At 48.3% G+C, this 11,516-nt stretch overlaps 1 protein-coding gene across 1 annotated transcript; it reads left to right on the top strand.

Moving 5' to 3' along the window:
* The first annotated feature begins 8,264 nt into the window (after nt 1–8,264).
* LOC147987803 (uncharacterized) lies at nt 8,265–9,522 on the top strand. The gene is made up of 2 exons (XM_087542509.1): nt 8,265–8,577; nt 8,621–9,522. The coding sequence occupies exons 1-2, from the start codon at nt 8,265–8,267 to the stop codon at nt 9,520–9,522; spliced, it is 1,215 nt and encodes a 404-aa protein (XP_087398635.1).
* The last annotated feature ends 1,994 nt before the right edge of the window (nt 9,523–11,516 follow it).

Genomic DNA, 11,516 nt, shown 5'->3' with positions numbered 1-11,516 from the left:
GGAACCGCCTTAGAACGTGAAGCAACTCCGTAGCTTCCTTGGTCTCGCATGCTACTGTCGAAGGTTCGTGGAGAACTTTTCTAAGATTGCGAAGCCTCTTTCTAACCTTCTCCAGAAGCACGTCAAGTACGTTTGGTCTCCGGAATGTGACATCGCTTTCAACACTTTGAAAGAGAAATTGGTCACTGCTCCAGTTCTGACTCCTCCTGATGAATCCAAACCGTTTGAGGTATTCTCCGATGCCTCTCTTCAAGGTCTTGGTGCAGTGTTGATGCAAGAGAAGAAAGTTGTGGCTTATACCTCTCGCCAGTTGAAGCCCAACGATAAGAACTACCCCACTCATGACCTCGAGTTGGTGGCAGTTGTGCATGCTCTTTTGACTTGGAGACATCTCTTATTGGGAAGAAAAGTGGACATCTTCACTGACCACAAGAGTCTCAAGTACATCTTCACTCAGCCTAATCTCAACCTCAGGCAGACTCATTGGGTCGAAATGATTCAAGAGTATAAGCCGAGTATCGAGTATACTCCAGGAAAGGCCAATGTGATTGCTGACGCATTGAGCAGGAAGGCTTACTGCAACAGTCTGATTCTCAAGCCTTATCAACCCGAGCTTTGTGAAGCTTTCCGCAAACTCAATCTGCAAGTTGTTCCTCAAGGTTTCCTCGCCAACCTTCAAGCCTCTCCTACCTTGGAAGACCAGATTCGTGAGGCTCAACTTCTTGATGCTATGGTGAAGAAGGTGAAGATTGGGATTGCCAAGAGTCAACCCAAGGACAAGTGCTACCGCCTTGATGACAAGGATACTCTCTTCTTCGAGGATCGTATTGTTGTGCCCAAAGGTGATCTTCGTAAAGTGATCATGAACGAGGCTCACAATTCACTCCTCTCCATCCACCCTGGGAGTACGAAGATGTATCAGGACCTCAAGCAGGCTTATTGGTGGACTCGAATGACGCGCGAGATTGCTCAGTTCGTGAATGAGTGTGATGTCTGCAGAAGAGTGAAGGCAGAACACCAAAGGCCAGCTGGTCTCCTCCAACCTCTTGCCATTCCAGAATGGAAGTTTGACCACATTGAGATGGACTTCGTGACTGGGTTTCCAAAGTCCAAGCGTGGCAATGATGCTATATTCGTTGTAATCGACAAACTCACTAAAGTGGCTCACTTTCTGCCCATCAAAGAGTCTATCACTGCAGCTCAATTGGCGGAGCTCTATACCTCTCGAATTGTCTCTCTGCACGGTATTCCACAGGTGATCTCTTCAGACCGTGGCAGCATCTTTACCTCCAAGTTTTGGGATTCTTTTCAGAAGGCCATGGGCACCAACATCTGCTTCAGCACAGCTTTCCATCCTCAAACCAGCGGTCAAGTCGAGCGTGTCAATCAGATTCTTGAAGATATGCTCTGGGCTTGTGTGATCTCTTTCGGCATGAAGTGGGAAGATTGTCTTCCATATGCTGAATTCTCCTACAACAACAGTTTTCAAGCAAGTTCGGGCAAGGCCCCATTCGAAATTCCGTCTGGAAGGAAGTGTTGTACCCCTATCAACTGGTCTGAAACCGGTGAGCGTCAACTTCTTGGAAATGACTTGATCACAGAGGCAGAGGAGATGTGCAAAGTCATTCAAGATAACCTCAAAGCAGCGCAATCGCGCCAGAAGAGCTACTATGATAGTAAGCACCATGATTTGGCTTTCGAGATCAGAGATCATGTTTACCTCCGCGTCTCTCCAATGAAAGGTACTCGTCGCTTCGGTATCAAAGGGAAGCTTGCCCCTAGATACATGGGACCTTTCAAGATCGTCAGCAAGAGAGGCGATCTCGCCTATCAACTCGACCTTCCTTCAAACTTTGCCAATGTGCACGACGTGTTCCATGTCTCTCAGCTCCGCAAGTGCTTCAAGACTCCTGACCGCACCGTCAACTTCGAAGACATTGATCTCCAAGAAGATCTCTCTTATCGTGAGCACCCCGTTGCTATTCTTGAAGAGACTGAACGCAAGACTCGCAATAAGTCAATCAAATTCCTCAAAGTCAAGTGGTCACACCATTCCGACCGTGAAGCCACCTGGGAACGCGAGGATCACCTCCGTTCTGAATACCCGGCGTTCTTCCAGTCCTAGATCTCGGGACGAGATCCTTTCGTAGTGGTGGAGTGTTGTAACACCCCGGATGTGATTTACCTAATATGTAGTCCAACTCTTGTCGTTTTCGGCATTAAGTTATTTTATTTTCTCGGGTTCGGGTTTTTGTCTCCGTGTGTTGTTGTCATTTTCATGCATCTCATATCATGTCAGCATGTGCATTGCATTAGCATACATGTACGTCTCATGCATCCGAGCATTTTTCCCGTTGTCCGTTTTGCATTCCGGCGCTCCTATCTCCTCCGGTGGTCATTTCTACCTTTCTTTCGTGTGTGGGGGTTAAACGTTTCCGGATTGGACCGAGACTTGCCAAGCAGCCTTGGTTTACTACCGGTAGACCACCTGTCAAGGTTCGTACCATTTGGACTTCGTTTGATACTCCAACGGTTAACCGAGAGACCGAGAAGGCCTCGTGTGTGTTGCAGCCCAACACCCCTCCAATTTGGCCCAAAACCCACCAAAACCCTCTCCACCATCTAGAGCGTTCGTTCACGATCGCATGGCCGAAAACCGCACCTCATTTGGACTCTTCTAGGCTCCTAGCTCCCTCTACCTATATAAACACCTCCCCCTCCGAAATTCGCGGTGCAAACCCTACCCTAACTCTCCCCGCCGCCGCCGGACATTTTCTTCCACCGCGCTAGACGTGTCCGTCCCCTCTTCACGGCCACGTGTCGCCTCCCCATTCGCTGATACGCCGCGCCCACATCCCCGCGCCGCCACCCGCGCTCCGGCCCGCCGGGCCCAGGCAGGGCCCTCCCGGCCCAGGTCGCCGCCGCCCCGCGCCGCCTGAGATCCCGCGCGGCTGCCTCGCCTTCCTAGCCTTTCTCCGCCGCCCGAGATATGCCGACGGCCAAACCTATGCCTACGGCTGCCGTCGGCCTAGATTGAGATATGCCGACAGCCCAGTCCTGGCCGTCGGCTTACACTGGCCGTCGGGTTACGTGGATCTATGCCGACGGCCGCCGTCGGCACAGAACGGCCGTCGACCTAGGCGCAGACATGCCGACACCAGCCGTCGGCATAAATCAGCCGTCGGTATAACTGTGGGCCCGGCGACCCCGCCCGTGGCTAGCGGCTAATGCCGTCAAACCTATGCCAACGGTCGGGACGGGTGGCCGTCGGCATATCTCCGCATGCCACGTCACCGATCCGCGGCGTAGGTATGCCGACGGCAGCCGTCGGCATAGTTGCCACGTCACCGATCCGCCGCACGGCGCCGGCACCAGAACCCTGCCGTATCTATGCCGACGGCTTTGCCGTCGGCATAGATATTTTTTACATACTTTTTTGCATATGTTTTAATGCTTTTTTTACATACATTTTTTTTGCATATGTTTTTATGCTTTTTAAAAATATGTTTTCATGCTTTTTTATGTATTATATGAATATATATGTAGTTTGTAATTTTTTCCATAGATTATGAATATATATATAGTTTGTATTTTTTCGAGCACATTAATAATATGCTGTCATGTTCTTTTGAATATAGGTCCTTAAATTTTATGAAAATCAAAAACAGCTATGCGACATAAGTTGAGTGGCGGTTGCAAACGCCCGGTACCCGTCTCCGGAGTGTGACCCCCTCACGTCCGCGGTGTGCCCCCCTCACGGCCGGCACCGCCGCCAGCATCTGGAGGGCGGAAACAGCCGCATCGGGTCTATACGGAGGGGACGTTGCTCCGAAGTGTTTCTATGGGATGACCTACCACAACCGGGTGGTGTTGTGGCATGTTCGAAGAGGCAGCACGCATCTCCGGGGCGTGGCCCCCTAACGGACGGCGCCGCCGCCGGCACCTGGAGGGGGAAAACGAACGCATCGGGTCTACACAAAGGGGATGTAGCTGTCGGGTTGGCCCCGGATGTTGCTCCCAGGTGTCCCTCTGGGATGACCTGACACAACCGGGTGGAGAGGTCCACTGTTTAAAGCCGGTCCGTGGAAAGTTAAAGGGCTAGATCCCGTGGTCAAACGCTACAGGGTTAGGCGGGACGGGGGCCCTGGGGGGTAGCAATGCCACCGGAGCGTCGCACCGGGCCCTCATACATGCGGGGTGGTGTGGTGGCATGTCCGAAGAGGCGGCACGCGTCTCCGGGGCGTGCCCCCCCCTCATGGACGGCGATGACACGGCAGTAGACGTTCTGCGGTAACGATGCGGCGTGAATATTATTAAATACTCGGAGCGCGATAAAATCATGAGTTTTTTTGCACGACGTGGGCACATGTGCTATAGGAACGATGGTATTTTTTCATAATTTTTGGTGATGGAGAAGTATCCGAAAAATTCCCTCTACGCGGATTGCCTTCGCGCGTCTACGGCTGTGGCCGGCGGCCTCCGGGGCTAGCATGCCGCCAAATCTTGCGTAGGCGGCCTCTCACAATTCTGGAAATGTTGTGGTGGTTGCAAACGCCCGGCACGCGTGTCCGGGGTGTGCCCCCCCTCACGGACGGCGCCGCCGCCGGCACCTGGAGGGGGGGAAACGGGCGCGTCGGGTCTACACGGAGGGGATCTTGTTGTGGGTCTGGCCCGGTTTTTGCTCCAAAGTGTTCCTATGGGCTGACCTAACACAACCGGGTGGGGAGGTCCACTGGTCAAAGCCCGTCCGTGCAAACTCAAAGGGCTAGATCCCGTGGTCAAACGCTACAGGGTTAGGCGGGACGGGGGCCCTGGGGGGTAGCAATGCCACCGGAGCGTCGCACCGGGCCCTCATACATGCGGGGTGGTGTGGTGGCATGTCCGAAGAGGCGGCACGCGTCTCCGGGGCATGGCCCCCCCTCACGGACGGCGATGACACGGCAGTAGACGTTCTGCGGTAACGATGCAGCGTGAATATTATTAAATACTCGGAGCGCGATAAAATCATGAGTTTTTTGCACGACGTGGGCACATGTGCTATAGGAACGATGGTATTTTTTCATAATTTTTGGTGATGGAGAAGTATCCGAAAAATTCCCTCTACGCGGATTGCCCTTCGCGCGTCTACGGCTGTGGCCGGCGGCCTCCGGGGCTAGCATGCCGCCAAATCTTGCGTAGGCGGCCTCTCACAAGTCTGGAAATGTTGTGGCGGTTGCAAACGCCCGACACGCGTGTCCGGGGTGTGCCCCCCCTCACGGATGGCGCCGCCGCCGGCACCTGGAGGGGGGAAACGGCCGCGTCGGGTCTACACGGAGGGGATCTTGCTGTGGGTCTGGCCCGGTTGTTGCTCCAAAGTGTTCCTATGGGCTGACCTAACACAATCGGGTGGGGAGGTCCGCTGGTCAAAGCCCGTCTGTGCAAAGTCAAAGGGCTAGATCCCGTGGTCAAACGCTACAGGGTTAGGCGGGACGGGGGCCCTGGGGGGGGGGATAGCAATGCCACCGGAGTGTCGCACCGGGCCCTCATAAATGCGGGGTGGTGTGGTGGCGTGTCCGAAGAGGCGGCACGCGTCTCCGGGGCGTGGCCCCCCTCACGGATGGCGATGACACGGTAGTAGACGGATCAGGCACTCGCATAGTTACCAGATCAGGCACTCGGTAACGGTACCCCTCAGTCAGTTGCTCTCCTATGTATCACCTTTCGCGAGACCATAGAAAATATTTATATCATAAAGAAATGTTGCTGACCATAGAAAAAATTCGGTTCAGAAAAAAATATACGTGATATTTTAGAAAATTGTTGTACAATATAAAAAAAAGATCATGTCATTAAAAATAATGTTTCAAACCATTAAAGAAAATGTATGGTACATTTTAAATAATGTTCATGCATGTAAAAAATATGTATACCATGTATCATTTTTAATATAATTATATACCATGTATCATTCAAAAAAATTCAAGAACATGTATTTGAAAATATTTAATATGTACGTGTATATAAAAAAGTATTTTATATATATACGAAACTTTTCAATGCGCATGAAAATAATATACACTAAAAATATATTTGAAGACAATTAATAATATATGCCACGTGTGTAATTAACATGTATACGACTAGTTTGTAATTAATATGTATAAAAAAATACACCTATACCTACGGCTCAGCCGTCGACATATATGCCACGTGGCGTGATTAATATATGCCGACGGCTAAGCCGTTGGCATAGGTCCCCTTATCCACTCGCACCCACCCTCCTCCACCCGTTCTTTCCCACACCCGCAGCTGCAGCCTCATCCACTCGCACCATCCGCCGACCGCCGACTGCCGCCCGCGCTGCCGCCGCTGCCCGCCGCTGCTCCCCGCCTCCCGCGACGCTCCCGCCCGCCCGCCCGCCGCCGCTCCACCCGCGCCACTCTCCCCTTCCCTCGCCCGTCCCCCCTCCCCGCCGCTCCACCCCCTCCCCTCCCCTTCCCTTCTCGTGCCGCCGCCACGCCAGCTCTCTGCCGCCCGCCCGCCCACCGCCGCTCCACCCACGTCGTCCCCATCTCGTCTCCACCCCAGCTCTCTGCCCCGCAACGAACCGGGCCCTGCCCCGCCTCGGCCCCTCCCCGAGCACGCCTGGCCACGGCTCCGGCCAGCCCGCGACCGGGCCCGGCCAGCCCTGGTGCTAGCTCCGGTCGGCGGCCTCCTCTGCTTCTCCGTCCGACCACGACCAGCCCCGTCCCTCCCGTCCCCTCCATCGCCGTGACGCCCCTCTACCCAGCGAGCTATGCTATTTTTTTTTCATTTTTCCTACTGTGACATTCATAGTTTCATGTTTATTTGCTGCAAATAACTACTATGTATGGACATGTGTAACTTATCTTCACAAAGACAAGTGATGTAATTGTTAGCATTGTTCTCTTCTAGATTTTATGTCCATAAGCCTAATATTTGTACCAATATGTTATATAATGGATTATGACAATATATGCATGTGAGATTAATGGATGGTGTATTCAGCCCCTAAGTCTATTCACATATGCATGCAAAACAATTTTTTGAGTTGATGTTTGTGTCGTGTTCTTTGAATTGTTGACGTCTAGAGATGGCATGGATAGGAGGTGGAGCTGTGTCTAAATCCTTGCTATGTGACATTTAGTTTATAAAATAGTTGTGTGAGATGTGCTCCAAAATTGGCATATGATGAGTGGTTATTTAATCATGATGATCTTGCTAAAAAAATTGAAGGACAATATTTGACACTTGACGAAATATGATTTTTTTCATAGTTTAAAGTGTCAATGCTTAACCTATTTTTTTGCACTTGGTCGAATTAACAGGATTTGTGGTGTTCCATCTTCGTGGAGTGACCGTCGACGTTGGAGGTGTTGGTCCACGATCGTCCCTCCTTTGATCGACTACATCCTCTACATCGAAGGGTGAGCAACAATTCCATGACCTCGTCCACTTTTTTTCCACGTCACTAGATTAAATTTTCACATCAAGTCGCGTAACCTAGGTCTCCCATCCGAAAGGGTTGCATCGATAAATATGCATTCAATTGCATATTTATCACCGCAGCTCTTTTGGATTGTCCAGCGCTTTCCACGGACAGCCCGAGGATGTGTAGATTGGGTACGTTGTTCATGCTCTACCCCGTTCCGAGACAGGATTTCGGCGGCGCCTCCCTGTTGTTCTCCGGATGCACATTATCTCGGCATTTTGCTGAGACGTGTATTTGGAGAACAGCGGGGAGGTGCTGCCGAAATTTTGTCTCGGAATGGGGTAGAGCATGGACAACGTACTCAATCTACACATTCTCGGGTGGGATTAGGACCCATCTTTACCTATTAGAGATGTAGGTGGATTAAATGTCGATTCTCATCAACCTTGTAAAAAATAAAATGTTGATGTGAGTAATTTAAATGAATCCTTAATTTTTTTGTGTGGCTTCCAATAAAGCAGAGATGGCAGATAATCAGTGGATGTATAGTGGGTTTTTTCGTCGGAATCAAGTAACAACAGAGTGGGTCGAGAAAACTGATGTGTTTTTGAAAGAGATATTCCGTAGTCCAATGAGGATGGTGCCAGAATGCCCGTGTGCCAGATGTAAGAGACGTATCTGCAGAGATAAGAGTGAGATGACTAAGCACCTTCGCACGCATGGATTTATGCCCAACTTTAATATGCCGATAAACTTTGCCCAACGGGACCGTGGTAGAGAGGATGTGATACGACAACGCGTAGCTAGTTATGAGGACGATGGGGTTAGAGACATGCTAGATGATGTCTTTGCTGCACAGCCGACACCTCTGGCACATTCAGCGAATGAACCGGAGGAGCCGGAGGAAACCGCAAAGGCCTTCCTGGAAATCTTGGCCTCCTCAAAGAAACCTCTCTATGAGGGTGCCAAGCTGTCTGTGCTAGATTCCATCTCGCAACTGATGGCAGTCAATGCTGAGTACGGCTGTAGCCGAGGTTGCTTCGAAGCATTTCTGGGAGTATGGGCTAACAGCCTGCCTGAGGGCCATGAACTGCCAAAAACCATGTACGCTACGAAGAAAATCATGAAGGCGCTCTCCATGGACTGTGAGAAAATACATGTTTGTCCAAAGAATTGCCTTTTGTTTAGGCATGAGTATGCGGATGACAAGTACTGTTAATGAACTTGGAGAGTATGAATTTATCGTGGCAATAGTCATTTGGTATGAGGTATTGTTTGCTGTTAATTTAGTAAGCAAAAACTTGCAAACAAAGGATATGCTTATTGATGTTGCTATTGAGAAAGTGAAAGGGATAATTTCTTTCTTTGAGGGGTACAGGGAAACTGGTTTCTTAGAAGCATTGGAGATAGCCAAAGAAATTGCACTTGAGATGGATATTGGTGCAACATTTCGTAAAAGGAGAGAAATTAAAAGAAAGAAACAGTATGATGAGAACCCAGACGACACAAATAGTGCCACATGGTCTGCAGAGGAATCATTTAGAATCAACTATTTTACACCAATTGTCGATCAAGCAATTTCCTCACTCACAAGGAGATTTGAGCAATATCAAGGTTACCAGAAAAATTTTGGTTTCTTATTTACCTCTGAAACATTGCGTTCATCGGATAAGGATAGTTTGAAATCTTCTTGTATTAATCTTGAGGCTGCCCTTATGAAGGATAAACAATCTGATATTGATGCCAATGATCTGTTTGTTGAGTTGAAGTTCCTTCAAAATTTCATGCCAAAAGAAAATATCAGACCTGTTGAAATTCTGAACTTTTTAAAGTGGCATGACTGTTTTCCCAATGCAAGTATTGCATATAGAGTTCTGTTGACCATTCCTGTGACAGTTGCATCGGCAGAAAGAAGTTTTTCTAAGTTGAAGCTATTGAAGTCCTATATGCGTACTACTATGACACAACAAAGACTCAATGATTTGGCCACAATAGCACTTGAGAGTGAAGTGTTGGAGAAGATCGATTACGAGGATATCATTGAAGATTTCATATCAAAGAATACTAAAAGAATGAAGTTTTTCAAATAAATAGTAGCCGGGAGTTGAATAGGTATGATTTTTTATACGTCCAATTGTTATGTAAGATATTATATTATATATATTATGAAAAAATTCTGTTTGATATATATTAATATATACATTATAATTGCTCGTTAGGTTATTTTTTTAGTGAGATAGGGCCCCATTTTTTAGTTTGGCACAGGGCCCCGGATTTTGTCCGCCCGGCCCTGTCACACATGTATTATGTTTCCGGTTAATACAATTCTAGCATGAATAATAAACATTTATCATGATATAAGGAAATAAATAATAACTTTATTATTGCCTCTAGGGCATATTTCCTTCAGTCTCCCACTTGCACTAGAGTCAATAATCTAGTTCACATCGCCATGTGATTTAATACCAAGAGTTCACATCACCATGTGATTAACACCCATAGTTCACATCGACATGTGACTGATACGTCTCCAACGTATCTATAATTTTTGATTGCTCCATGCTATATTATCTACTGTTTTGGACTATATTGGGCTTTATTTTCCACTTTTATATTATTTTTGGGACTAACCTATTAACCGGAGGCCCATCCCAGAATTGCTATTTTTTGCCTATTTCAGTGTTTCGAAGAAACGGAATATCAAACGGAGTCCAAACAGAAAAATCCTTTTTGGAACGTGTTTTTCTTCTCGGATAAGACCCAGGAGACTTGGACCCTACTCCAAGAAGTACCGGAGGCGGTCATGAGGGTAGGGGGCGCCCCCCCCACAGGGCGCGCCCCCCTGCCTCGCGGGCCCCTCGGTGCTCCACCAACGTACTCTTTCCTCCTATATATACCCACGTACCCCCAAATGATCAGAACAGGAGCCAAAAACCTAATTCCACCACCGCAACTTTCTGTATCCACGAGATCCCATCTTGGGGCCTGTTTCGGAGCTCCGCCGGAGAGGGCCGTCATCACGGAGGGCTTCTACATCATCATAGCCCCTCCGATGAAGTGTGAGTAGTTTACCTAAGACCTTCGGGTCCATAGTTAGTAGCTAGATGGCTTCTTCTCTCTTTTTGGATCTCAATACAATGTTCTCCCTCTCTCTTGTGGAGATCTATTCGATGTAATCTTCTTCTTTTGTGGTGTGTTTGTTGAGACCGATGAATTGTGGGTTTATGATCAAGTCTATCTATGAACAATATTTGAATCTTCTCTGAATTCTTTTATGTATGATTGGTTATGTTTGCAAGTCTCTTCGAATTATCCGTTTGGTTTGGCCAACTAGATTGGTGCTTCTTGCCATGGGAGAAGTGCTTAGCTTTGGGTTCGATCTTGCGGTGTTCTTTCCCAGTGACAGAAGGGTCAGCAAGACACGTATTGTATCGTTGCCATCGAGGATAACAAGATGGGGTTTATTTCATATTGCATGAATTTATCTCTCTACATCATGTCATCTTGCTTAAAGCGTTACTCTGTTTTTAACTTAATACTCTAGATGCATGCTGGATAGCGGTCGATGAGTGGAGTAATAGTAGTAGATGCAGAATCGTTTCGATCTACTTGTCACGGACGTGATGCCTATATACATGATCATGCCTAGATATTCTCATAACTATGCTCAATTCTGTCAATTGCTCAACAGTAATTTGTTCACCCACCATAGAAAACTTATGCTCTTGAGAGAAGCCACTAGTGAAACCTATGGCCCCCGGCTCTATTCTCATCATATCAATCTCCATCACTTTAATCTTGTTTTGCTATTTACTTTGCTTTTACTTTTTACTTTGCATCTTTATATCAAAAATACCAAAAATATTCTATCTATCAGATCTCACTCTCGTAAGTGACCGTGAAGGGCTTGACAACCCCTAATCGCGTTGGTTGCGGGTAGCTATCGCTTTGTGCAGGTACGAGGGACTTGAGCGTGGGCTCCTACTGGATTGATACCTTGGTTCTCAAAAAACTTTGGGAAATACTTACGCTACTCTGCTGCATCATCCCTTCCTCTTCGGGGAAAACCAACACAAGCTCAAGA

The sequence above is a fragment of the Triticum urartu genome, chromosome 2A (genome assembly GCF_056163025.1).
Source record: "Triticum urartu cultivar PI428250 chromosome 2A, HENAU_Tu73, whole genome shotgun sequence".
Taxonomy (NCBI): domain Eukaryota; kingdom Viridiplantae; phylum Streptophyta; class Magnoliopsida; order Poales; family Poaceae; genus Triticum; species Triticum urartu.
The sequence above is the reverse complement of the archived record's forward strand: the minus strand, read 5'-3'. Positions and strand labels throughout refer to the sequence as shown.

Bases quoted from the DNA above. Each gene is read 5' to 3' on its own strand.
- LOC147987803 (XM_087542509.1), top strand. From the start codon at position 8,265: ATGCTAGATGATGTCTTTGCTGCACAGCCGACACCTCTGGCACATTCA. The intron at 8,578-8,620 runs GTGAGAAAATAC...CCTTTTGTTTAG, and splicing joins GAAGGCGCTCTCCATGGACT to GCATGAGTATGCGGATGACA.